We start from the raw sequence: 25,985 nt of genomic DNA on the forward strand, positions 1-25,985 counted from the left end.
TGTGTTTTGACCAACCATCGTTTCAGCGATCATAAGCAAGTGAGGGATGGAGATTTTGTGGGACCACAAATGTGGGACAGATGCATTCATTGTTTGATTTTACTGCGCTGCCGGAGCGACTATAACGAACGGTAATGGTGGAGTGGATACGCTTTTACTATCGAATTTAGCAGGGCAGAAAATCGATGATTGATACGGGACGGGAGAACGTTAATGAAGATATTAGCTTGCAGGCCGCGTTTGCGATCGTGTGAATTGTATTCTCTCATTAAACGTTGTATTTTGACGCTTCTTCCTTTATTTTACCTATTTGTGCGAGGGTGTTTAGTGTGGTTGGAAAGGCATAGTAAGTGACACGAAAAAGAAAGCTGTAAATTTGTATTATTTTACTTTTTTTAAGCTAAACCAACATTGGTCTTAAAATATATATTCATACCATTATTCAAAACAATGATTACAGAAAAAGTTGTTTTTATTATTTCAGCAATGAAGGAATTTATGTATGAGAAAAAATGGTATTACTTGCAACTATTGTTTTTAAATATTTTGAATTTAATTTTATTGCTTGATATGTTGCACATCATGTAACTAAATCTTTATTTTTCTCTATCATATCGAAGTTGATAACGAACCAAGCGCTCATACAGGCCTATAGAGGCTTTCGAGTCTTACAGGGGTTTCTAAGTCACTTTCGAATGTAAACATTGTTTTTCACCGCGTGCAAGATGTTAATCCAATCTCGGATGCGGTGGAGAACGGTGGATACGTTAGTATTAATGGTTAATTCGATGACTTTTCTTGTTACTTTTTGTTACGATTAACAAATTTGGTATCGAACAAACGTTTAAAGAAACTAATGCACCATATTGCATACTTTCAGGGGCTTAGCAGGACAAGATGCTTGTTTAATGAACAAAATAACTATATTTCAAATTTATTTTTTCCGAGTTATACGACACTCAAGTAAGGTGCTTTTTTATTGTTAACAGTTCATATTTCAAATCGATATAATCTTCTCCGACAATTGTCAAAATAAATTGAATTTTTAATAAAATTTTGAAATCGCAAAAAATCTGAATTTACCGAATTTTAAAAAGTGTATCAACTATTTTTTGGCTGAAAAACATGATATTCGACATATGCGAAAATCCGAGGTGTCCGAATATCTCCGGAACGCATTACTCGCGTAATTCAGAGATAAATTGTTTATAAACTTATTTTCAATACGCTTTTATAAAACTATTCACGCTATTCACAAAGTTGTCCTTATCTTTTTCGTTTAATTAACAGTAAATGGTATACTGCAGCTATGTTATTTCAAGTTGATTATCAATTTCAGATCAATCAAAAGATCAATTAAATTGATCGGTGATGAATCATTAATCATCAAGAAATCATAGAAATCAATTAGCAAGGTTTTTTAATATCTTATCTCTTTTAAAACTAACATCTCTTAATGTTCTAATAACTTTTGTGTTCACCTAAACCAATCCTATCCAATCACCCTGTGATCGATTGCAGACCTCTCATGAGCATGAGATCCCAAAGATGCAGCAGCCACTCATCTCACTGCATCGCCTACACTCAGAGAGCTTTTCCGGCAATTAAACCGCAAAAAACACTTGTTGCATGTGCTGTAAACTGCATTTAATGCATGTTTGTATACGCCTTGCAAGAGGGTGAAAAACTGAATACATTATAAATTTTATGAATGCAAAAAAAATCATATGAACTCATTTCATAATTACATCCTTTCTGCACATTTTTTCACGCGCTCCCTCTACAACACATTCGAGCTTTGCGCCACCTTTGGGATGCAATTGAATGTTCCATTCCATTTCAATTGAATAAACTGCATTTTCTTTTTGCGTCTGTAATGAAAAAAAATCACATGGCCAATTACGCATGGCAGAAGAGCTGCCTGATTCGATCTTGCTGCTGGTGATCAGCGAAACGTAAACAAAGCGTAACTCAAGAGATAGTGGACAACTTTAGATGATGGTGGCGGGTGCTCAAGATCAGAGAGATTGAACAGGGTTCGTTAGGTGAAGAGAAGTTGATTTAAACATTATAAGTTATATTTACTATTTCTTGGAGTTTTTATTTCATCTATTCTGATTATGTTCTGTGCTTGGTTTACATATCTTAAAATTAGCAATAATATATGTTTGTATCAGGATAGGAAATTTTCAGGTTAAATTGTTATGTTTTTAACGGTTCAAATATTTTATTTACCTGTAGTTGTCGCACAATATTATTCCTCCACATGTATCATGTAATCCTTGATGGTTATGAAATTGGATTTTCTGCATTTATATACAATATTTGTTCATTCACATTCTTTAATAACTAAGCAAATGCTTTTTCACAGTCCCTGCTTATATTACAAACCCTATGCTTCAAACGAACCAAAACAAACCGACCTACACTCATGAGAGTATTGTAAACGTAAACAACGAATGTGCGCGCGCATCGCGAAGAGAGTGATTCAATGTTATTTTTTCTCTTCTCGAACGAATGCCGCTACCACTCGCCTTTGTCCATGAGATTTACAATGTCGACAGGCCAACATAAAACCCTGCCACCGAGCGGGTCCGCGCGGTAGTTTTGCTCGCATGTCCGACGCGACTAGATCGTAGCTCGGTGAACAACGCAGTATCGCTTTCAAACAATTGATAAGGTTTTGGGTGTGTTTGTCTGTGTGAAGCAGTGAAGTGACGGTAGGCCATAAGGATTGCGATAAGATAAGCCCTACATTATTCCAGAACAAAACCAAACACTCCATCGTGATCGTTTGTTTTTGGTGCTTCGGTTCGCATTCGCTCTTCAGAATCACTCTAAGCTTATCGTGCATCTGCGTGCTTGGAGCAGCAGTTGGGTAGCAGCAAAGCTTCTAGAAACTGCCCGACCATGAGGAACCGTCTGATCGATCAGGTAAGCAGTTTGCAATCGTGAATTTTTGCCCCGTGATCTTGCACCAAACACCATTCAGGCACCTAAAATTAGAAAACCGTGTGCAATTTAACGGACAACACCGGTCCGCGGGACCGTGCCGTGGAGAACGGCTTCGGTGGCCAGCGCAACAGGATTGCGCAGGAATTAAAGTTTGAACCCCCGCGCGTGCAAAGGAGACGACCATTCGGGGTTGGCGGGGTATTGCGTATTTCAGTGCGGAAATGTAAATGTTAAACGTGTTTGCCGAATCTCAACACGTGTAAACCACTCAAGCTCATCGGTGTAGGTAAGGATGGCGTTGATACACAACAACGTTTCCCAAAACATTCCACCACTTTCGGCACGTCAGATGGACGTGCTAAAATTAGGCGTTTTCGTGTCACCGCAGACTGGTACGAGTCTTTTCACTTTTCACACTCCACCTTGAGCGTTGAGGCGACCTCTCAAACACCCGCCAGTGACCAGCTTCCAGTGACATAACTGCCAAATTCGTTCTTCGCAATTGCTTCAATCTGTGTTTGTGTCAAACCGGGCCGGGCAAGACAGACAGACAACAAAGCAACGCGGCAAAGTGGATTTCCTTTTTTGGATGACCGAATCACTGGGCGTGACCGTATAAGGAAAACCCAACTATAGTACCACCGCATCCCGCCGCTTCGGACAGCTCCCCTCGCCGTCCCTGCGGTGTTCGGGTTGGCGGTGTAATAATAATTGAATTTTAATGAACTTACCTTGCCAACACACCACGCGCGCCTGCCGTTACCTGTCGCACGCTGTGCCGCTAACGGTTTCCGGCGCTTTCGCCATCCGGCAATGGATCCGTACTGGGCCGAGGCCGCCTTAACGCATTAAACCGTTGTGTGGCTTTCCCAAGAGAGAGAGAGAGAAGGATTAAAAAAAAACAAACACACACAGTGTTGCGAGAGATTTTTCCACGCCACAACCGGTCAAGAAAATCAGATCAGATGGGCTACAACAAAAGCAATAAAACGTGAACAAACACACGCGCACGCACAGAGCCACATTTTCATCATCAATGGCCATTGGCCGGCACCGGACGCCAATGAGTCAATGAGCTGGCTCAGTCGTCGCCTGCCTTTCATCCCTCCCTTTTCATCTCGGTCGGTGTGAAGAGAAGCGTGCAGGTGAAAATATATTTCCTTCGCACCATATGTGTGCATTTTCACGCACTTGCACGCGCGCCGTACCGTTTCGTGCCGGTCGCCGCCGTACCCGGTGGTTTATGCGCACGCATTCGCATTCCTTTCCTATCCTCAGCATACGGCAGCGCGCGCGCGTTCACACACTAACACCCGCGAGGGGTGTTGTTGTGGGGCGATCTTGTTAGAAAACCGGGCAAGCCGTGGGTGTACGGGCAGTGGGATTTGTCCATGATTCACTCTATTTATTTGAATGCCAGCGGTGTGGGGTGGATAGTGGCATCTGGTCGGTGGGTCGACGGATTCAACTATTGCCGGGCTTGTTGGAGTATTGAGCAACAGGGTGGAAATCATTAACGATCGGCTTGAGGAAGTGTTATTTTCCGTCCACTTGTTCACATTCAGGGTGGCATGATGAAACGCCATCTTCGCCTCCACTTGGGGTGTATTGGAGCAAATAGTTAAAGACGTGCCAAACCGACAGTGGGTAGGGTGTGCGAGTGTGTGTTCTTGACAATTTATTCTACTTAAGCGGTGGGTGTTCTACGCTTGCGACTTGATCTTCAAACACATCCTGCCAAAATGTAGATTGTCAGTGACAGATTTAAAGGGCATCTGTTTGTACTAAACTGATCAAGCTGATCATATCTATTTAAACCAAAATGTATTCGTGAACAGGTGAGATAAGTTTGCGTGAGATAAGTTCTAAAGCCAATTGAATTAATATGCTCGAATAAACAGCTATTCATCGTATTGCTCTTAGTGATCTTATGACCTTTGGAGCATTGTAGATCAACCAATAACATATTTATTATCCAAATTTTGATATAATGTTTCATTTCTTAGGTCTTTTCTAGGGTTATTTCTTGTTTTTATTGGTCAGGCCAAAATTTACAACCGCTTCTTTGGGACCTCTATCTTCCTATACATTTTTTTACCTTTTGAACTTTTTAAAACCGTGATCTGTTACCAATGAATCGTTAAATTCGGATTAAAAGGTCTTCAGAGGTCTTAGAACGAAGCAAATGGCAAAAACCCAATTTGACTGTATCCATTAATATGTCTTTTTTAGTTAAAATCCAATGAATGATCCGCGTATTTGCGGAACGTGACATACAATCTACGTCACGAACTTGGACGCTTCTTCAGCAAACCAAAATCGGTTAACCGATTACCAACGATTCGTCAATTTAGCACATTACCTCAACCAAACAACCGCAACAACAACAACAACTGCAACACTGCACACTCAGTCACATTCTTTCGCGATTGCTCACACAACCACACTGTATGACACACAGACACACACACTAATATTATACACAAAACGAACATCTTCCCTTCGCTGGTCGCGCTGGCCGTGTACAAAAAAGGCAAACCAAGCTACATCCTGTAGAGAGCGATGACGATAAGTCACTTTCGGCTCCTCCGCACGGTATTTCGAGTGGCGGATGAGTTTTTAATTATAACACAAAATATTATCCGCATACTGGGGTGTCCCCGCCGCAATGCAACCCCGCACCCCGCCAGCATGATGCAATGCGCCGAAAATCCACTCGAAAAGTGCAATGCAAACGGCGTCCACCGCCAACTCCGGAAAGAAGCAAAGTAACAAACACACACACACACACCCAAGCACGCACTTTGGGTTGAAACTAACGACGCGAAACGGCGTCCTCGGGCGAGGGTGAGGGTGGTAACGGTGGTTTGGGCGATCGGCGTGGTGATCGTGAAATAAGAGGATTTTTGTTATTTTTAACCCAACCGCGAGCGTCGCCGTTTTGGTTCGAGAAGAGAACGTGGTTACTCTTCTTAGGACAGCGTCCTGCCCTGTCCCTGCGTGAGGGTGAATGGTTGCCTCATGTTTTGTGGTCGTGTTGCGCTTGTTTGTCATTACTTTGACTGAGGGGTTTCTCAGTGCGCGATCACGGATGCGTCACCACACCCGCTCGTACCCATCGTGAAAGAACACACTTTTATCTCACGCGAGCGATGAGTAATTTCGAAAACAGGCAAAATGCACCTCACGTGACACACCAATCGGGTGGAATATTTGTGATAATGTCTTTATCTTTCTCCCTTCCTTCCCATACAGATCCGTGAGGATGGTTTCGCCGTGATCGATGACTTTCTGACACCGGACGAGGTGCAGGAACTGTTGCAGGTTGGCCAGAATCTACACAAGGACGCACCGAAGGAGGAGCGCAAAGTGTTCAGTGCCAAGGCGGACAGCAAATCGGCCCAGAGTCGGGAGCAGTACTTTCTCGAAAGTGCCGACAAGGTGCGCTACTTCTTCGAGGAAGGTGCGGTCGGTGAAAACGGTGAACTGCTGGTTGATCCGGCAATCGCACTGAACAAGGTGGGTCACGCACTGCACACCGAACATCCGGCCTTCGAGGAGGTTACGTTCTCGAATCGGGTGAAGGAGGTGTGCTGGCAGCTGGGCTTTCGCCGGCCGGCCGTAGCGCAGAGTATGTACATCTTTAAGAATCCGGGCATTGGCGGGGAGGTTAAATCGCATCAGGACGCCACGTACCTGTACACGGAACCGAGCACCACGATCGGATTCTGGATACCGCTGGAGGATGCAACGCTACAGAACGGGTGTCTACACTTCATCAAGGGTTCACACAAAAGTGGAGTCCATCGTCGGTAAGTGGTGGTGGTTGCTGTAACGTTTTGTTAGGTTTTTGCGCGGTAACTCAGTTGCAGTCAATGTGGTCCTACATTTCATTTGCTTATCTTCCTTGGATTCCTTGTCGGTTACTACTTCAACGCCTTTCGTTGAATGTTATGGTATAATGTAAATGAATGTCTTCTAGATCTAGTCAAGTTGCTACACTGTTTTTGTACTGAGGCGCTCAACTCAGCCGATAATTGATTTTTGCCTTTGCTGTAACGATCCCCGCAAGGTGTGAGTGATAGGCCTTTATCATTGTGATCCAAAAGTTAATGTTTTTTGTTTTAAAAATTCAGATTTTACTTATAAACAGTCATTGGTTCATGAATATTTAAAATTTAATATGTTGCTATCGATCATATTTCAATGATCACTTTCATTACAAAGACACTTTCCTTTCTAAGCTAAATTTGATGAAGTGGGTTTCTATCCTGCATTATTTATAGCATATTTTACTAACAACAGGCGTAACGTCCTACGCGGACATGCCGGCCTATACAGGCTTTCGAGACTTAATTCAATACCACGTCGCCGGATAGTCAAATCCTTGCTACGGGGGGACGGTCCATTCTGGGCTTGAACCCATGATGGGCATGTTATTGAGTCGTTTGAGTTGACGACTGTACCACAGGACCGCCCCAACAACAATAGATATAGGAGTCGAATTCAAATGAATAGATCGCATACAATCATCACACAAATTCTATTTGAACGGTGAATTTGGTGATCTATGCACCTAACGATCTTGCACTCTAAAATATAGAGCTTCCCGTAGAGAGGTCTTCCCGTAGTAAAGCTTAGTATTTAGTCTATACAGCCTGTGTAGGCTGACATGACCGTGTAATTCGTTATGCCTAGGAAGAAGATTTTTTTATAGTTATTAGTACGTTAAGTGTTAAGTGTTGTGCAAAGCGTTATTAATTGTTATTTTTTTCTCTCTTCACCCTACCAGATGGATTCGCAACCCGGACAAGAGTGCGGACGAGCTGCTAGTCTACGATCGGCCGGCACCACTCTACCCGCAGTCCAACTTTGTCGCCGTGCCGGTAAAGGCTGGTTCGTGCGTCCTCATCCACAGCCAGGCCGTACACCGCAGCGATGCGAACAAGTCGGACCGTAGCCGGCACGCGTACACCTTCCACGTGATCGAAACCGAAGACTGCGAATATTCCAAAGAGAACTGGCTGCAACCGGCCGAGGATCACCCGTTTCCGGTGCTGTACGAACGGAACTGAGGAAAAATGGCCGCCACAATACCAAACAGTGCAACAATGCAAACGATCGATTCCAGCTGGCGACGATCGTTTTAGAGTTTAAGATGTTACTGTTCCTGCTCTACTCTGGAGCTCAGGTGGAATGAATTGTCTCTCTTGTGTGTCTACGGTATATGTAAATCTGTGTGCTTGTTTTTGTATAGTTACTTTTTCCTACCCGTCCCCCTATACCGCTACACTCCACAACTTGGTTTCCAACACCCTTTCCTCCGTGCCATAGATGTTTATTTACACTTGGGCGTGCGCGATCGGGCTCTCCGGGATTCCTTTGTTTTACTCGCTTTGAGGCGGCTTATGTTAGAGCTCCTATCCACGATCAGCCTGATCGCAAAACGCAGAAGAAAAAAAACTCAAAAAAAAGGTAACTGCACCGGTATAAAGTACGTAGCAAAAAGGTGAATAAAACAACTATTAAATTGCTAATTACATCAACTGTTGGTTCTCTCTCTCGTGAAGTTTTCCCTTGTCCGCCCCTTTCGAACGGAATGCCATGGTCACGAATCGGTTGCGATCGGTGATCACTGAAGGGGAAAGAACTACAAAGCAGCAATCTTTCATACCGGGCAAACACTTTTCCCCTTTTTTTCAGTGATAGATAGAGTCATTCGGTTAAATTGATCGAAGCCATAAGATAGTAGGAGCATGATTGTTATGATTTATTTAGTGCCGCGTTATTGAGTGGACTAAGTGGCCACTCAAACTGTGGAATTTACAATGGCTTGCCCGTTACTTCATAGCTTTTAGTTCGTAAATATCGCCCCGCTTCTGACGTAGGATCGGTATCTGCTGCTTAATCTCGCCGCACATCTTGAGATCGATGTCGGTGATGAGCAATTCTTGCTCCTCCTTTGCCCGACACAGCACCCGACCCCAGGGATCGCACATCAACGAATAGCCGTACGCTACGTACTCGGTCGTTGGGTCGCGGGCCGGCGATACCAGCGCCACAAACATCTGATTGTCTAAAGCTCTCGCGCGCCCCAACAGATCCCAGTGCAGCGGCCCCGTATACGGATCGAACGCGGACGGGAAGATCATCATATCACAGCCTAGCTGTCGGTAACAAGCCGCCAGCTCGGGGAACCGCTTGTCCCAACAAATGCCAAGCCCAATCTTCAGCGATCCGATCGAGAACGTTGCCAACCGATCGCCTGCGGTCAGTGCGGCCGACTCCTGGAAGGTACACTGCCCCGGAATGTCCATATCGAACAGATGCAGCTTCCTGTACTTGCACAGCAGTTCACCCTTGGGACCAAACACGGGACAGGTGTTGTACAGTCTGGTACCCTCACGCTCCGGATATGTACCACCGACCAGATAGACGCCGAGTTCTGCCGCCACCTTCGCCAGCGCCTGGCTCGTTTCACCGAGTGGAATTTCCTCGGCATGCCGCCCAAACTCGGTCGTACTGTATGGGGAGTTGAAACACTCCGGTAGAATGATCAACCGTGCACCGCGATCCTTCGCTTGCCGAATCTGGCTGATCGCATTAGCAATGCACTCCTGCTTCGTCGGACGACCGTACAACTGCACCAAAGCTACGCGTAGTGTGGACATCTTTGCCTATGATCGGACCAGCTGGAAGGTTCCCGAGCAACTACCGATCCGCCACTGGGGATGGTTTATATACACAGCCCCTTGGGAGAATCTACCCAAACAGGCTTCAGCGATATCGAACCGGCCTGTGCCAAGGTTGCAGTAATTTTGTTAACACGTGTTAACAAACGCTGGCGCAAAGGTTGGGCGAGGTTGCACATTATGATAAGCCAGTAGGTACGGCGATCGATGACGATCGATTCCGGGAAGCATATGCAATTAAGAAAAGGGATTAATTCGCTTGCTCGTTATCGCGTGAAAACTGATACGAGCACAAAGCATGCACACCAATAAGCTGTCAATGAAGCTGCCTGTGAGGAAATTTAATGAAATCGCACTACCAAATTCTGATGCGAAAAGAGTAAATATTTACCAACAATTTACTTTTTTTAAATCGATACTATAATTCTACTACCTCCCATCGTGTGCCTACCCATCAGGCGCAATCGTGTATAATGACGCTAACGATCTTCAACAGCTAAACATCGCATTGTTTATCAAAATGTCGATCACCAGTCGTACACTAGCCGTATCAGTAAAGCATCAGTAAAAGAAGAGGTGCTTCGGTTGCAGTTAAGTGAGGCATTGGGATTTTATTTTAAATTACTATTGTAGAAATCTGTTAGCAAAAATAACTATGCTCAAGATAAAACAAGAAGAATCATTTCTTTTGATAAGAATACGATGAAAGAAGCCAACGGAACTACTTGCTCGCGATCCCCGAAAACATATAATATACATAGGTAAATTTCTATTGTTTTTATCTTAAGAAGAAGCCCATCTTACAGTATTATAAAACTACATACGTAAAACATTATTAGGTTTCCTTTTTGAATTATTTAATGTTAATAATAATTAAACGACAAGGCAATTAAACCACTTTCCTCGCACTAGTGCCGATCGATAGAACTGAAACCGTTCAATATGCTTGTCTGGACAGAACAATCAATCATGCCTTTGACATTTCGCCTGCCATCTTTAACCGTCCGCTTCCCTAATTTGCATCTTCATCATCCCATCGCAGGCAAAACCATCATCACCTCGCTCTCGCTTATCGATAGAGCACGGCAATAAACAGCTGCAGCCGTTTCATCGTGCGTAACGTCAAAACAAATCTCAGCCCTATACGCCCGGTCACCCGGTCGCCGTATGGTTTCCGGGGGTCAAACCAGCCAAAGCTGATAGCGTGTGCCGTCCTGGGAGCCATGCGATCGTAACCCGCTAACGAACAGATGTTGGTAGTGTTCCTGGCGTGCAAGCTGCACCGTTATTAGTTCGGGAACGCACTTGACCGTGAGAGGCCGTTCGGAGTGGCAGCAGTCGTGTGTGTGTGTGTGTGTGTGTGTGTGTGGTGTACCGAAAAGTGCAGTGACTCGACCGATCAATAGCAGAGCAGGAGTGTAGCCACCAAGATGACGATCAAGATCGCGCTCATACAGTTGCGGGTGGTAGATTCCAAGGAGAAAAACCTTAAAAATGCCATCGATCTGATACGCATCGCGAAGAAGGAAAAGGACGCAAATGTGGTCGTGCTGCCGGAGTGCTTTAATGCGCCGTACACCGCAGATACGTTGCTGAACGTGGCGGAGGAAATTCCTACCGGCGAGACATGCCGCGCACTGTCGAATGCTGCGCGCGATTTCGGCGTACACGTCGTCGGTGGGTCGATAGTGGAGTCGTGCAGTGGACGGCTGTACAACACCTGTACCGTCTGGGGCCCGGAAGGAGACCTGGTGGCAACATATCGAAAGGTGCGCCCAAAACACCCAAAACACAAGCGACCACAACAACGCAGCGTTTTAATTTGTGTATGATCTTTCGGTGGATTTCCCCCTTCATCCTACAGGTGCACCTGTGCGATTCGAGCCTAAGCGGAAAGATGACCGTGGCCGAGACGAAGCTGTTTACCGCGGGCAGCAAGTATGCCACCTTTACCGTCGGCGAAACGCGCATCGGCCTCGGCATCTGTTGGGATATGCGGTTTGCCGAGTTCGCCACCGCCTACCGTACGATGGGCTGCGATCTACTGATCTACCCGGCCGTCTGTGATGTACCGACGGGCGAGCAGCACTGGGAGCTGCTGGCGAAGGCGCGAGCCCTGGACAATCAGGCGTTTGTGGCGTTTTGCTCCCCGGCACGGGACACGCACGCGAAACTGATCCCGTACGGGCATTCGCTGGTGGTCGATCCGTGGGGTCGGATCATTCAACGGGCGACCGAATTTCAGGAGATCGTTGTGGCGGATCTGGTACTGAAGGAGCTGACCGACGTGCGCAAGCGGATACCGGTGTTTGAGCAGAAGCGCACCGATCTGTACGACCTGAAGGTTGGCTGCTCGTAATGTCGGACGCGTAATTTCCCGAACATTGTGTTTGTGATTGCGAATCACGCCACACGACACGACCGGCCAGAAGATCCTATATGTGTATGTGTATGTGTTTTTGCTTCTAATTTAAAGATCAGCCATTTGGTTGTTGTGTGGTATGGAACGCACCCAGGTTTTTTTGTTGTAAAAGTCAAATGTGAAACAATCTTTTCGATGCTTTTATTGCTACTTTTTCGTTTTACTGATAATGAATAAAAACATTTTTTAGCTTCTACGTGCGATGCAGTGTGTAATCAGAGATGGAAGTTATATTCAGAAAGGAAGAATGAGCGGGAAACCTGATCACACGCGGCTCATGAGTGATTATTCGCTGTGTATTGCAATACAGCATGCCAGATTATAATAGGTGATCACAAAGGCATTGTTCTATTGATTTTTTTTTGTGTTCAATCCGTTTATATTGAGAAACAGCTACCGATAAAATATGTAAAATCAAAAATTTCCTGAGTACTAAAAGGATAGTCGTACGTAGACTATCGCTGTATTCACTATCAGAAATAAAAAAATAAATAACAACATTTCCTCAAAATTAATGCTGGCTGAAATTTGCAACAACATACCCTATTTGAACTGTAATTGGAACGACAAACTCAGAATAATATGATAATCACCAGAGCTACGACAGAAGAAATAAATTTGCTAGTATCTCATATGCAATCGTCTTTTCGTGATCTCTTTAGGTAGTGCTAAAATCCGCCTCAGTCAACTCAGTCAAATTGCTGTCGAAAAACCGATCGTGCATTAATTCCCATCCAAATCGTTCCACCTGTTGTCACTTTCTGATCTGCCCAATTGTGTGGTAAACATAAGACTGGAAGGATAATGCAATGGGTCGCTGATAGTCTATTGGAGTTTCGTGGTACAATCGTAACGTGTTTTAACGTAGTGATAAGTATAGTTACTCCGGAAGGTAGGTGCAACACTCCAAGGACAGGTTAAAGATAACCGACCTATGATTTTGATGATGCTGATCAAACGGCTCCTGGTGGAACCATGGGTTTAAATTAAACGGATTCGGAGTTACGATTATTAGAAGCGGTTCGGAGCTGTGGCTGCCCAACTTTGAGTCGATTGGGCTCATTTGCCTTTTCCCCCCCATACGCTATATACCCTACTCAAAATGTAATAAATAATAACGGGGTCCACTCCGATCACTCAGTCATCTTCTATGATTTAGAGTAGTAGAGGTTTTTACGAGTAAACCAAATATGGAACTGCTTAAAATACTATTGTCGACGAATATCGGCTGATATGAAAGAGTGGGTCCCTGCTACTTGATTCATTGGGATTATTTTTTTTCTGTCTGACCAATCATCCCAATCGCTTAGATCGTTGTGATCGTTCCGAGCATTCTGAACATTGCGACAGATTCGGCTGAACCTACTAGGTTCGACATTTTGAAACTAGTTCCGATCGTTTCGGTTAAAAAACGGATCTAGTTCCGACAGAACCTACTAGAATCGACATTTTGAACCTAGTTCCGATCGTTCCAATGAAGGAACGGAACAGACCCACTAAATGCACTATTTTACACCTCGAACAAAAGAATATAAAAAATGGCAAATCACCGCAAATCAGAAACTGTTCTTAGCTGCACCGTTAAGTGAGTCATATAAGCGCTCTTATTAGACGCTGTACAACTATGGTCGACATCGTATGTCGACATTTTGTTGAACGGGTTTTGGTTTTGATAACACCACTGATGTGTATGTCAACATCCAAAGTTTTAAAACAGCTGATGAGTGTATCTCAGTGGTTAGTTGTATCGAATTTAGTGGACCGTAACATTTCAGTTGCCGATTTCAGAATCCCGTAGTGTCTAGCAAAGCGAACCATAAACTGTGCTATTTCTTCTCTGTATGTAGCTAATATCACGCTGAATAACAAAGAAACATTTAAAGCTCTAAATTCCAGTTCTCAGTGCTCAACCCTGACCCGGAAAGTTTGTGCAATTTATCCCAACCTGCAACGCACTGCGTAAATGAACAGGATGGCACGCGGTAAGACTAACGCCACCGTATCTTACCGCAAACCGATTGCGCAGAAGTAACGCTACCCTTCTTTGCTGCCCTATTTTTGCAGCCGGTTTCCGAATTGCTCTGCTTCAGCTAAAAGTCGGAGCCGACAAGGCACAAAACATCGAAAACGCGCTGGCCAAAATACGGTCCGCAGTGACGGACAAGGGTGCTCGCGTGGTAGCGCTGCCCGAATGTTTCAACTCCCCGTACGGTACGCAACACTTTCCGGCGTACGCGGAAGAGATACCGTCCGGTGAGACGAGCCGCAGCCTGGCGGCAATTGCGAAAGAGCTCGGCATCTATCTGATCGGTGGTACGATTCCGGAAAAATGCCGCACGGACAGCAAGCTGTACAACACCTGTACCGTATGGTCGCCGGAAGGGTCCCTGCTGGCGACGTACCGCAAAATACATCTGTTCGACATTAACATTCCGGGTGGGATTACGTTCCGCGAGTCGGACGTCCTGACCAGCGGCAGCAAACTGGCGACGGTGGCCATCGACGGGGCGAAGGTTGGCCTTGGCATCTGCTACGACATGCGGTTCGACGAGCTGGCAAGGCTGTACCGCAATCAGGGCTGCGATATGCTGATCTACCCGGGCGCGTTCAACATGAAGACGGGCCCGCTGCACTGGGAGCTGTTGGCACGGGGCCGTGCGAACGATACGCAATCGTACGTGGCCACCATTTCGCCGGCACGCGACCCATCCGCCGGGTACGTTGCCTGGGGCCATTCGATGGTGGTCGACCCGTGGGCGAAGGTCGTCGCCGAGGCGAACGAGGAGGAAACGACCGTTGTCGCCGATGTGAATCTCCAGACGGTGGATGAAGTACGGGCACAGATTCCAATATTTAGCCAGCGTCGCACTGATCTGTACGCGACGAACGCACTGGAGAAGTAGTGCCGTAAATGCCATTTTGTAAAAAAAACCTTGTTGAAAATATACAGACATGTTTTATGCATTTTTTTAAACCTAAAATACGATGGTTGCGGTTTGATAGCGGTTACGATACTGCTACCTCTAGATTTAAGGCAACATTCTATCACAATTCCACACTTTATCACGAAGAGAGATAAAGAAAACCGCACATAGATATGATGGTGTGTTATTTTACCCTGGCTGATAACGATTCAACCACTCAAGGGCTATTTGTGGAATCAATATTGCTAGCATCCGGACACATCATCAACCATGCAGCTTAAAGTGATGCGGCACTACCAAAACGGTTTGATTTTCCTATTGGTTCTAAATTTGATCCTACGTTGCGATGCAAGCTGCAGCTTTGGATTGGGAGATCGAGTCCCTGGTAAGTGAAATTGGTCATCAGCCACACCCAGACACAGATAAATCCGTTCTTCTCAACCCGTTTTTTTTTTTTTCGAAAATCGTTAAGGTGAGCGATTGCTGCACACTATAACCATTACGAAAGGACCCTATGAGCTTGATCAAATGATCGAGATGAACCTTGACTACCGCGTAAGTCCGCTGCAGAACGAGGAAATCACCTTCATACAGCTCAACGGTACCGCTGATGGGGGCTGTTCCGCCCTCATAAGCAACAGTGTGGATCGTAGAAAGCAACTGCTCGGAACAGTTCAAAGTGCCCGTCCGGTAAAAGATTTCGCCCTCACGGTGGCCATCCACGGTATTGTGAGAATAAACGCACAGTAAGCAGCAACTGAAGGTATGAGAGAAGGGACTTTATTTCCGCATCCGACGTACATTTAAACGAAATATTCCATGTTAAACTCAACCACCGAGCAGGGTGTAGTGAGCTCGAACGCTTGCAGCACCGTTGGATGCAGCACACCAATGCGCCCGATGGCCGCCCCCTTGTACAGCACGCTGGCGCAGCGCCCCGGGAAGTAGGCCGGATCGTCGCACGCCTGCAGATAGTAACCGGTCTGCCTATCCCACGGCACCTCTAGCAGCTGCATCACGCGATCCAACAGCCCGTGCACCACCTCAAAGCCGGCCGTTTTGTTGCAGTTGATGGCGCACACGCGCCGCTCATTCTTGGCGCCCACCTCCGACATGCTGTCCGCCAGCACCACGTCCGACACCTCGAACAGTTTCAGGGGCAGTGGCATTTTACGATTGGCGGCCAGCGTTTTCAGCAGACCCGGTATCAGCGTAGTACGCACCACCTGAAACTCGAGCGTCTTCGGGTTGGCGATGTGCACCGCCGGGATTTGATCGATCTGTGCATTCATCTTGGTCGCGATGTCGTCCCGCGAGCAGAGCGTGAAGGTCAGTCCCTCCGTGAAGCCGGCCTGCGCAATCTGTTCGCGCAGCTGCTCGGTCAGCTTGTTCAACGGGTACTGCTTCGCGATGTGCATCTTGGCCGGCAGCGTCTTCGGGATGCGGTTGTACCCGTACCCGATCGCAACGTCCTCGTAGATGTCGCACGCGTGCAGGATGTCGTGCCGGGTGGGCGGCACTTCCACCTCGAGCGTGTCCGGGGCGGTCTGCTTGGTCGGCAGCAGCCGGTTCAACAGGAATGCCATCTTTTCGGCCGATTCGTTGAGCCCGATGTATGCGTTCGTTTCGGCAACGGAAATCGTTTCCTTGCGGAAGGCCAGATCCGGGTACTGTTTCGTTTCACCGCTGGCCGACACCACCTCACAATACTCGACCGTGAACTGTTTCGCGCAGTGCGTAGAGAACATGCAGACCAGCGTGTCGAGGACGATGCGAGCCTTGGTCAGATCCGTCGCCGTACACTCGATGAACACGTTCTTCGTTTGGAGGGTAATTTTCGAATGATCCCCGTTAATGATCGGGGGAAGGGATAGTACCACCCCGTTCGCGTCGTAAATTACCGGATAGACCGGCGAGTCGCGGATGATGGGCAGGTACGTCTTGAGCTGGGCGTGCGTCGAGTAAAATTCCATCAGCTCTTCGCCGGTCATCGCCTTTTCCTGATTCAGCGGCACGAAACGAATGTCCTTCGGGGGTTTCGCATCGAACGTGAACGGTCCCTGCAGCTTATCCAGATCATGCGTTCCGATGGCGACGAGTGTACGCTTGCGGCAAATGTTTTGATGCAGCTTGTCCTGCAAATCGATGAAGCTGTCGTACGAATCCTTCGTGAAGGTGATATCACGCAGAACGGCCGCTACCGCAAACGGTCGAATCTGAGCAGTTGCCTTCGTGACGATCAACTTCTGCGGCGCGGCCCCCTTGCCGACTGGGCCGACCTTAGTGAAACGGGGAAATTCTATCCTAAAAGCAACCAAAAATGATCAGTTTACAGTTGTATTGCACGCAATACACGCAACAGTGAAATCTTACTTTCCCATAAACACCTGCAGCCCCATCACGAGCCCTTCCAGGCAGAGCAGATCGTACCGGTTGGCCGGAATGTCGATACGGTAGATGATCTCCTCCGAGGCATCCTTCGCCGCCTCTACCAGACCCTGTTCCTTGGTAATCATCTGCTTCTCCGTCGTCACCTCGTCCAGCTCGAGGCCAAACTCGAAGCAAAACTTTTGAAACTCATCATCAGCTGGAAAGGAAAGCGAACCCGGGCACCCGGCGGCAGAGCGTTAATACACATGCAGCACACCACGTTTAAGCTGATCTGGCGAAGCCGAAATACTAACTGTATGTTTTGCCGAGTGCCTTAAACAGCAGATCACGTTTTACGCCGACGGTAGGCATTTTCAGGTAATTGACGTAGAGCGATGAGCTGATGGAATTTAACTTTTTAGCAGCAAGGCCTGGATATCTGCACCGAAAGGATATTTGTTATTGCCAACACACCGAAAGAATTATTCGATGTTGGAGACAAACGTCAAAAAAGCCGCAACATATGTTGACAGCAAATGAAAAATACCACAGTTGATGTTTTGTGAAAATCCGTCAAAAATTTTAAATTTGTTTTTCTACTTTTTTCAATTTTTACTGAAACGGGCTTGGAATAATTGCGTGAGTAATTCTGCTTCGTACACACGTGGTAGAGCACAATTTGATTGTCTATCAGAAGCATTTCATTGCAGTTGTATGTAGATTTTTTTCTAAATTGTATTATTTTAGGTTTTGTCAATCAAACAGTTTGTTTTTGTATGCTTATTTTTCCATTCACTGATCCACTTTCGATTAATGCAAAATTTCGTAAATAATTTTGCGTTCCAACCGTCCTCTGGAACGTTCTGATACGTCTTGCTTGCTGGAGCCCACGATACAACAAATTTTCTTTCCCCCACCGCATGATATTCGCTCCGGATGTGACGAGCCGTTTTCGGGCGAATTAGCTGTCAAAAGTGGACGGCTTTCGGGCAGATTTGCGCGAAACCCCTCTCGTTTCGAGCACATTTCGAGCAGAACGGGGTGCGGAGCGAGAGAAAGCAAAAGGGAGAAAATAAAATATGGCGAAAAATTCTACTGGCGGTCGAAGCACGGTAGCTCCGTATTGAAAAGCGATTTTCTATGGTAAAAAGTGATTGTACCCGTACCGAACGTGTGAAAAACGCATCGCGAATGCGGCTTGTTTGTTGCACGCATAGACAAAAATGCAGAATGCTGAACAATCCGGAGTGAAAAACCGGGAAAAAGTTGTAAAATCAGTGAATCAGCAGACTTCGTCGAAATCGCAGCTGCAGGAGAGGCAGCAGCCTCCATCATCATCATCGTCGTCGTCTTCGTTGTCTTCATCCGCATCAACATCAACGGAAGGAGAAGTGGCAAAGACATTCGCATCAGCTTCCCTCGGTGGAGCACCCAAAACTTCGTCATCGCCACCATCGAAACCAGCGAACAATAGCAACAGCAGCAACAACAGCAGCACAATCGGTGGTGGTAGTAGCAGTAACAGCAGCAGCAGCAGCAGCAGCAGTAGTGGTGGTGGTGTCGGCAATAGTGGCAAAAGTGGTGTGAAAAGCAGTGGTGGTGGTGGAAGTGGTGCTGCTGGTGCTACTATCGTCGCCGACGTCGTTGTTGCTGGTGCGGGTACCACTTCCTCGACTGTTTCGCCGCCATCGTCATCATCATCGGCCTTGGGTGCAGGAAAGAATGTTGATGACGAAACGGGAACGGTCGTAGAAGCATCGACGCATCCCTTGCTAACGTCGGCGGAAGCGGAAGACAACGCTGTGTCCGGGGCGCTGGGTAGGCTCACGCTTGGCCCAGCCGGCACAGCGACCGGCGCTGTACGCTCCGCGGCCTCCGTCGGGGTCGAATCGGGTCGATCCCAACTGGACGGTGGCAGCGTGATTTGTAAAAACATTTCTAAAAATAATGGTAAAACAATGTCGTCAGCTCAGAGTTCCACAACGGCAACAAAGCCCTCTTCTGCGCCATCGCACGCCCCAGACGCTGCTGGACGAGATGGTAGCAGCGGCGGCAAGCAAACTAACACCAACAACAGCGATGGCGATGGGGGTAAAACCGCAGGAGGCGTAGGAGGAGGTACCGGAAATGCGGCCGCAGCGTCGAAGCCGGTTACCGCCGCTGCAGGTGCGCCTCCTGGCCAGTGCGCTCACAACATCAACAGCAAACCATCAGCGACCAGCAACAGCTCGTCTCCCGCCAAGTCGGATACCGAGACCTTCTCCGAGATACAGCCTCGCGTGTCGGACTCGTCAGAGTCGGAAGAGGAATCGGTGTCGGAGGTAAATACTTCACTCTAATGCTAACTTTGTTATTGCAGGGCACACGTTCCACGTGTTGTTTATTAGCGGTATCGATCCACTTCCATCATCGAATCATGAATATCTCTCTCTACATAATTTACCTCCGCTTTGGCACAACAACCTTAATTGGCTCTGCACTTTTCCTACGCCTTCGGTGATGGGCTCAAGGTAAAGTTATCATCAGTACCGCGTATAAGAGCCACGAGGGGTATAGTTGCGATTTGACGATGTCCGACCTTGAAGGATCCGTTGCATCCCTACCCTTAGACCACCGGATTGTTTTCTTATCTACTTTTAGACTGAAGTTATTAGTGTTTCATCAAAATTTAGCTTTTGACTGCACTCTCAAAACAAGCCAAAAGTAATATTACATATCGCCCGTTGGATCTGCGCATTATTATTCTGGAAAAAAGTAGGCATTTCGTGTATCTTGGTATCGTTTAAAATTGGGTATACTTCAACGTTATTGGCTTTTTAAAATAATTTAAAAAAAACTCTACCGGTTCATGATACAACTGTATGCAAACGATCTCAACGTTAAGACACTATTTTATTCCTTGTACGGGTTAAATATTTTACATGATGTTACACATTAATGTCGGTATAATGCTACATAATTGTACTTTTCTCGGTGGTAGCACAACACGACACAACTGTTCTTTTCGCAACATTGTCGGGTGTCATCTCTGCTAACTAAACAACACCGGAAGTGTAAATGTGTTGGAAAACAGGAAAGAAGACAGCATCATTATTCATATACGTTCGCCGGGGATAGCCATTATTCTGCCATGTGCATACTAGAGCATGGATTATGTGTTCGCTTGTACGAACGCGGCAAGTTGCCGTGGGAAGAAGAAATGGAGCACAGAGACGAAAGAAGCCGACTCCTTATGCCGTCCAGCATCCACAAAAGTGCGTTCTAGCGAAACCGGAAGCTAGAATACTTTTCATTTTTACTTGCAATAGCAACTATCACTCTTCGATGATAGGTCATCTAGGTGTTGAAATAATATGCCAGAGCAAATCAGTTAGAAGTTATCCGAATACTCTGGCTATTGTTGGTCATCAAAGCCAGCCCATCGATCACACCCTTAACCCCAAATAGATAGGGTGCCGTGTTTGTCATCGGGAGTCGAGCAGTCCACCACGCTTTTTTCCATCTTTTTTTGTACATTCTATCTAGTCAGCCGTGGTTTGAGCTCTGTCGGTTGCGTGCTATGCAGCAAATGGGTGGTGGTTTTGCATGGGATGCAGAGCCTGCAACACACACCAACCCGGGGAATGGGGAGATCCGGCAGTCGTCATCGGGCCCAGAAGCTGCTGGTAAAAAAATATATACGGGCCAGCAATTTACGGCAGTAGTGTGTAGCGACCGCGTAGTGTGCGTAATGGCAGCTGTGTGCACCGCACGTGTATGCGTGCGTGTGTATGTGTGTGTGTATATGCGCGAGAGCGAATCAGGCAAAGCAAACTAACACAGTGACAGTGCGGTCACTGTGGCAGAAGGTGCGCGAGTGTGCGTGTGCCTGTGTCACGGGTAAAAGTGGCAGCAGCAAGAAAAAGGAACAGTCGCGACCGTTCGTTCGTCGAATTGGGTGTCGGAACGTTTTTCAGTGTGCGGGCAGCAAAATCTTTTTTCGGCCCCAAAACTAGTTTAGTCTGCTGACAGTGCCGTAGAGGAAAAGTGGGAAGTGCGTGCGTGCATACGGCTGTGTGTGCGCGTATATGGTGTGGTACGTCGACGACGACGACGGTTTGACTGCAGAGAAAGATGCTGATGATCGAAGTAGTAGAATGTGTGACGAAGGCCTCATGATGGCGAGCATGGAAGAAGTGATGAAAAGGTTAAAAGATTGTGCCCTAATCGACGATGAGGAGGAAGAGGAGGACGACGAAGAAGTGGATGAGGAAGACGAAGATGACGAGGAGGAGGAGGAAGTGAATGATGGGAAATCGGAGCAAAATTCGCGGAACGTCGTTGTTCTCGGCCAGCAGCGGCAGCAGCGTGCGTTGGAAGTCAGAATGCTTGTAAGTGTCATTGAATGTGTGTTCTTGAATGCAAAATTCCCCGTACGCGGTGTGTAATGGCGTTGTGCAAAAATGCTTGCCGAATTATGGCCGAAATGGAGCGGTGCGAAAATATAACCTGCAGTGTGGAAGGGGAATTTCCGCAACATGCGGATCACCGTGTGGTGTTGTGCGGAGCAGACAGTGGCCCGAAAAGATGGGATGGGTTGTCAAAATTAGGAAGAAAAAAAGGCACATCCTCCACCAACACACCGTCACCGCGTGTGTGTGAATCAGCAGCAGCAGTATACGACAGTACTGGAATAGTTTTCGCAAGTGTGTATTGGTGTGTACGTGTGTGGGAATTGAGTGATTTTTTTTTAATTGAAGTTTCATCCAGTTTTTTGTTCTTGATTGCCGCCGTGCTCTTTTACTTCCTTCGATCAACTGAACCGTGGAATTCTTCACTACATCTTGTTCTTGTTAGTGTGCGTTTGGTGCAATCCGGGAGCTTGTCGTAACGAAAAGCCATGTGAAAACTGTGAGAATCCAGCGGCCCAATTGTGATAGAACCCTTTTTTGTTAAACTGTCAGCGGACTAGAAAAAAAAAAGAACGTGGGTTACGTGATTCGGGCAGAGCACGGTCGTTGTTCCTATCTTCTGTGTATAGCGAGTGTGCCCGGTTGAAAGACAAAAAGAGTCCAGAAGGATTGTGGAGAAAAAAAGTCGGCAGACATGACATGACATTACTTCCAAGTTCTGCTCTGGTGCTGGCGCTGCCCCTTTCATGGCAGCCGTACTGTGCTGCGGGCAAGTAGGTGTACCGGATCGAACCACTACATCGAATAGCGGTCCCCGGCAATGGATTGTGTGTGCATGGGTGGTAGTGTACGTGCGCCGTGAAGCACCATACCACTACACGGCGAAGGAATATAGTATTAATAGTGCACTCGAGCGAGTGCGATAGAGAGCAGAGCGAGAAAGTGACTGTGAGGTAGGGAGAAAACGTGAAAGTGCTGCCGTGTGTGCTGCCTACATAACTTTTGCCTAAACTCTTCGAAACTCTTTTTTGGATGCACTTTTCAAACGCGATTTCTAAAACAGTTTTAGTGTGCATTATCAGAGAGGAAGAGCTCATGTAGCAATGTAGCATGTACACAAAGAAACGCGCATCCCTAACCTTACTTTGCAATCGCGACCGTAATAGGGATAAAGAGAAGGGATGGTTCTCAGGCACCTCGTCCGTCACTGTTTTAACCGTGAGCATAGCTCTAAAAAAATCAATTCCCTGTGCTTGGGCAGAATGGGTCCACAATCACATTCGCACAATTTCATCACAATAATTGCATTTGCACATCCGCTGGACAAAATCTCGCAATTGTGTGCTAAGCTAATTGGTGGTTGGTTGGTAAAAAAGAGCAACGGAAATATGGCACACAGCAGTATGTTTCTCTATGTATGTGTGTGTTCCACATTCCGCAAAGTCGCAGTCGATGCGGCAAGGCGATTGTATGGGTGGGCGCATTCGAGTACGTGTGTGTGTGTGTGTGTGTGTGTGTGTGTGTGTGTGTGTGTGTGTGTGTGTGTGTGTGTGTGTGTGTTTTTGTGTGTTGGTGAAAGCACACTCCTATCGTACGGGTGCTGGCTGCCTTTGCCGTCGCCACTCTATACAATTGGAGACGTTTCAACGGAACGGCGGCGATCCAAGAAGACGACGCAACGTTTCTTTGCAGTATTTTTTTTTTGCTTTCACGATGTGTGTGGCAGAGCACACGGTTTAGCCTTCGCCGCACACGCAACACACACATACGCACATATGTCGCTCTATCTCACTCACGCAGAAGCACTACCGCAATTTGTTTTCCTTTCCTGGCTGAAGGCTTCTGCTGCTGCTGCTCATGCTGTGGCTACGGTGGGATCGATTTCTCTAAAGCGTTTTTAATGTGTAATGCATTTTTCGCGTATTTCAACAATTGATTCGCAGAAAATCGATGCTGCTTGCTGCTACAGCAACAAATGCGCATATCAGAGAACAAAAATTGCAAGTGTTGTGAAATTCAAATGCTTAAAAAAGGGGGTCCACCGGCGTGTTAGGAAACACAGTTCGGTACGCCCTTCTGTTTATTTGAATAGTTAAACATAATAGCTGTAGTCATTTAACCTGCTGTTGAAAACATGGTTCGCATACAGTTTGTTTATCTGTTTAGTCGGCATAACAAATGAACTTATTGATCTGTGATTTTAGTTTAGGAAACCCACAAAAAAGAAAAAGCGACACTTATCATGTTGTAGCATATATAAGGAAGGAAACGGTGTTCCATCGATTCGCAATGCACCGTCAGGGCCCCCGGGACAGGTGACATTTGTTTAGTACAAATACCATCCAACAGATGGCGCTAGCCGGCAATGCGTGTTTTCATCCGTCAAGCAAGAATGGGAAGAGTGTGATTTAAGCTGATCACACTACTCGCAGGCAGTAGTGATCAATATTGCTGTACTGTCGCACTAAGAAACACAATGGTTAACAAATAGGAATTGAATTGAATTTATCGGTTGCGGAAGCACGTGGCTGGCGTCTCTTGCTGCCCATACCGTATTCCATCTCCGGTTCGCGTTTTCACGGATAAAGGGTCGTGTAACAGCCAATCCAGGGCCAATCATCGACGGTACTTCTAGTGTTTTTAAGTGCTTCTACAGTCTTGCTGGTCTAAGCATTCCAAACATCACTTTTTATTGTAGGAGAAATTGAATGTTGACTTGGGCGTTGCCGAAAGATACAGTGCGAATATTCGGGATACAGGCGGTCCCCGAGATACACGGTTAATGGGGACCGAAAACGGCCGCAAAATACCGCGTATCTCGAATTTCCGCGTAAGTCGAATCTCGTGATTTTCAGCCAAAACATCCCTAATTTTCGTGCAATTTTGCAAGTAGGGGGTGGTTTTAGCCACCAAATTAATTGTTTGATATGTTTCTACTGAATTGAAAAGGTTTTAAACCTTTTGAAATGGTATTTCACATTTGATCAATACGGAAATTATTTACTATTTCACAATGGATGTGTCAAATCAGTACAATTTGCTCAAGGAACTGTCAAATTTGGAAAACCGCGTATCTCCGAATCCGCGCATAAGAGGTACCGTGTATCTCGGGGACCACCTGTACTTTGCTACCATTTCGTTCGTATCTAATTGTTTACTACAAATATGAGTTATAATAATGACTTCTGTTTCTTTTAATCCGTTGAAACTAGCAATACAAAGTACACCTTCAAAAAGTGGTGCTTACAACGACCCGGCGTTGTGTGGTTTGATTGGTGCGAAGCTATCAAATCAACCCATCCTACCGCCGACAGAATGTTTTTGAATTGACCGTCCGTGCCGTCGTTTGGAACAACATTTGCAATTATGATTAAAGCACCAGGGCGTGTAGAAGATAGGAGAAATAAAGAAGCCCGTCGCTGATAGTAGTGGTAGTAAAGCGCATTGGTCATGATCCGGTAGCAGATGGTAATTCGGGCCATAAGAAGGAAGGGACCACTGGTTGTTGATGGTGTGTGTATATGTGTACGTTGGTTTGCGTAGGGTGTCAAAGAAATGGACGGTTTACACAAGGAGGGTGGCGGAGAGTTGGGGGTATTAATTCCATCGTTTACCGCCGTGTTTTCGTGTTAGTCTGATGTCGATTCGATGGACTTCATTCGTGACACGACCGGGGTCGATAGCGACCACCAGTAGTGTAAATTTCAAGCAAAAAACGACAAATTATTTGCTGTTGAAAGCAAAACCTAACTTAAACACAAAATCTCTTTCTCCCATTTTAATGTTTTTTTTCTCGTTCAACGAGAACCTCACACTACCTTTTTGAGTATGTTGATACTTACACATATCTCTCTTTCTCTTTACCTCAAATTAATCAGCGATATCATACGACGTGTATACTCTTGAATATAAGTGGGATATTGAACGTTTGAATTTTGCTTAGAATTAAATTTGAAAGTATAGGGCATTAGAAAAAATATTAAACTGTCAAAATCAACTTCTATTCAGAGATAATACGATTGCGGTTTAGCCTTGTTGGCATATTCCCTTTTTGTCCCATTCCTAGTGATGGTGTTTCAACAATTAATATTCACTACTCTATGCCATTCAAACAGCTAAATGGAAGTCTAAAATGCACTCACGCATACACTTACTAACCCCTATCAGCAATTTTTAGGTAGAGAATAGAGGTCAATGCACTAAAATCGCTAATGTATTTAGTGCCCGCCCT

At 46.2% G+C, this 25,985-nt stretch overlaps 6 protein-coding genes across 12 annotated transcripts in view; 4 read left to right on the forward strand and 2 right to left on the reverse strand.

The window, feature by feature from the left end:
* The first annotated feature begins 2,578 nt into the window (after positions 1-2,578).
* On the forward strand, positions 2,579-8,495 carry LOC121601493 (phytanoyl-CoA dioxygenase domain-containing protein 1). The gene is made up of 3 exons (XM_041930319.1): positions 2,579-2,934; positions 6,211-6,767; positions 7,748-8,495. Exons 1-3 carry the CDS (start codon positions 2,911-2,913, stop codon positions 8,028-8,030), a joined length of 864 nt encoding a protein of 287 aa, XP_041786253.1. The 5' UTR covers positions 2,579-2,910; the 3' UTR covers positions 8,031-8,495.
* Positions 8,496-8,701: 206 nt separating this feature from the next.
* Positions 8,702-9,683, reverse strand: LOC121601531 (omega-amidase NIT2-like). Its single transcript, XM_041930352.1, has one exon. It carries the CDS (start codon positions 9,624-9,626, stop codon positions 8,796-8,798), a length of 831 nt encoding a protein of 276 aa, XP_041786286.1. The 5' UTR covers positions 9,627-9,683; the 3' UTR covers positions 8,702-8,795.
* A 1,047-nt stretch (positions 9,684-10,730) lies between these two features.
* Positions 10,731-12,408, forward strand: LOC121601518 (omega-amidase NIT2-like). The gene is made up of 2 exons (XM_041930346.1): positions 10,731-11,416; positions 11,512-12,408. The coding sequence occupies exons 1-2, from the start codon at positions 11,078-11,080 to the stop codon at positions 12,004-12,006; spliced, it is 834 nt and encodes a 277-aa protein (XP_041786280.1). The 5' UTR covers positions 10,731-11,077; the 3' UTR covers positions 12,007-12,408.
* A 1,359-nt stretch (positions 12,409-13,767) lies between these two features.
* On the forward strand, positions 13,768-15,750 carry LOC121601502 (omega-amidase NIT2-like). 2 transcript variants are annotated; one of them, XM_041930331.1, is made up of 4 exons: positions 13,768-13,908; positions 13,966-14,051; positions 14,134-15,378; positions 15,466-15,750. In XM_041930331.1, exons 2-3 carry the CDS (start codon positions 14,033-14,035, stop codon positions 14,970-14,972), a joined length of 858 nt encoding a protein of 285 aa, XP_041786265.1. In that variant the 5' UTR covers positions 13,768-13,908; positions 13,966-14,032; the 3' UTR covers positions 14,973-15,378; positions 15,466-15,750. The 2 variants fall into 2 exon arrangements, with proteins under 2 accessions (XP_041786265.1, XP_041786269.1); XM_041930335.1 differs by having other exon boundaries at positions 13,973-14,051.
* A 1-nt stretch (position 15,751) lies between these two features.
* Positions 15,752-17,872, reverse strand: LOC121601472 (phenylalanine--tRNA ligase beta subunit). The gene is made up of 3 exons (XM_041930303.1): positions 17,678-17,872; positions 17,367-17,580; positions 15,752-17,297 (listed from the first exon to the last, which is right to left on the reverse strand). Exons 1-3 carry the CDS (start codon positions 17,733-17,735, stop codon positions 15,797-15,799), a joined length of 1,773 nt encoding a protein of 590 aa, XP_041786237.1. The 5' UTR covers positions 17,736-17,872; the 3' UTR covers positions 15,752-15,796.
* A 537-nt stretch (positions 17,873-18,409) lies between these two features.
* LOC121601422 (ankyrin repeat and KH domain-containing protein mask) overlaps positions 18,410-25,985 on the forward strand; it is a 28,607-nt gene continuing 21,031 nt past the window's right edge. For 2 of the 6 annotated variants that reach the window (XM_041930242.1, XM_041930247.1), the window contains exon 1: positions 18,410-19,684. In XM_041930242.1, coding sequence (XP_041786176.1) covers positions 18,587-19,684 — 1,098 coding nt within the window. In that variant the 5' untranslated portion in view covers positions 18,410-18,586. Of the gene's footprint in view, positions 19,685-20,934; positions 21,734-25,985 lie in introns of those variants that run through there. The other 4 variants (XM_041930265.1, XM_041930256.1, XM_041930271.1 and 1 more) reach the window with 2 other exon arrangements.

The sequence above is a fragment of the Anopheles merus genome, chromosome 2R (assembly GCF_017562075.2).
Source record: "Anopheles merus strain MAF chromosome 2R, AmerM5.1, whole genome shotgun sequence".
Classification (NCBI taxonomy): Eukaryota; Metazoa; Arthropoda; class Insecta; order Diptera; family Culicidae; genus Anopheles; species Anopheles merus.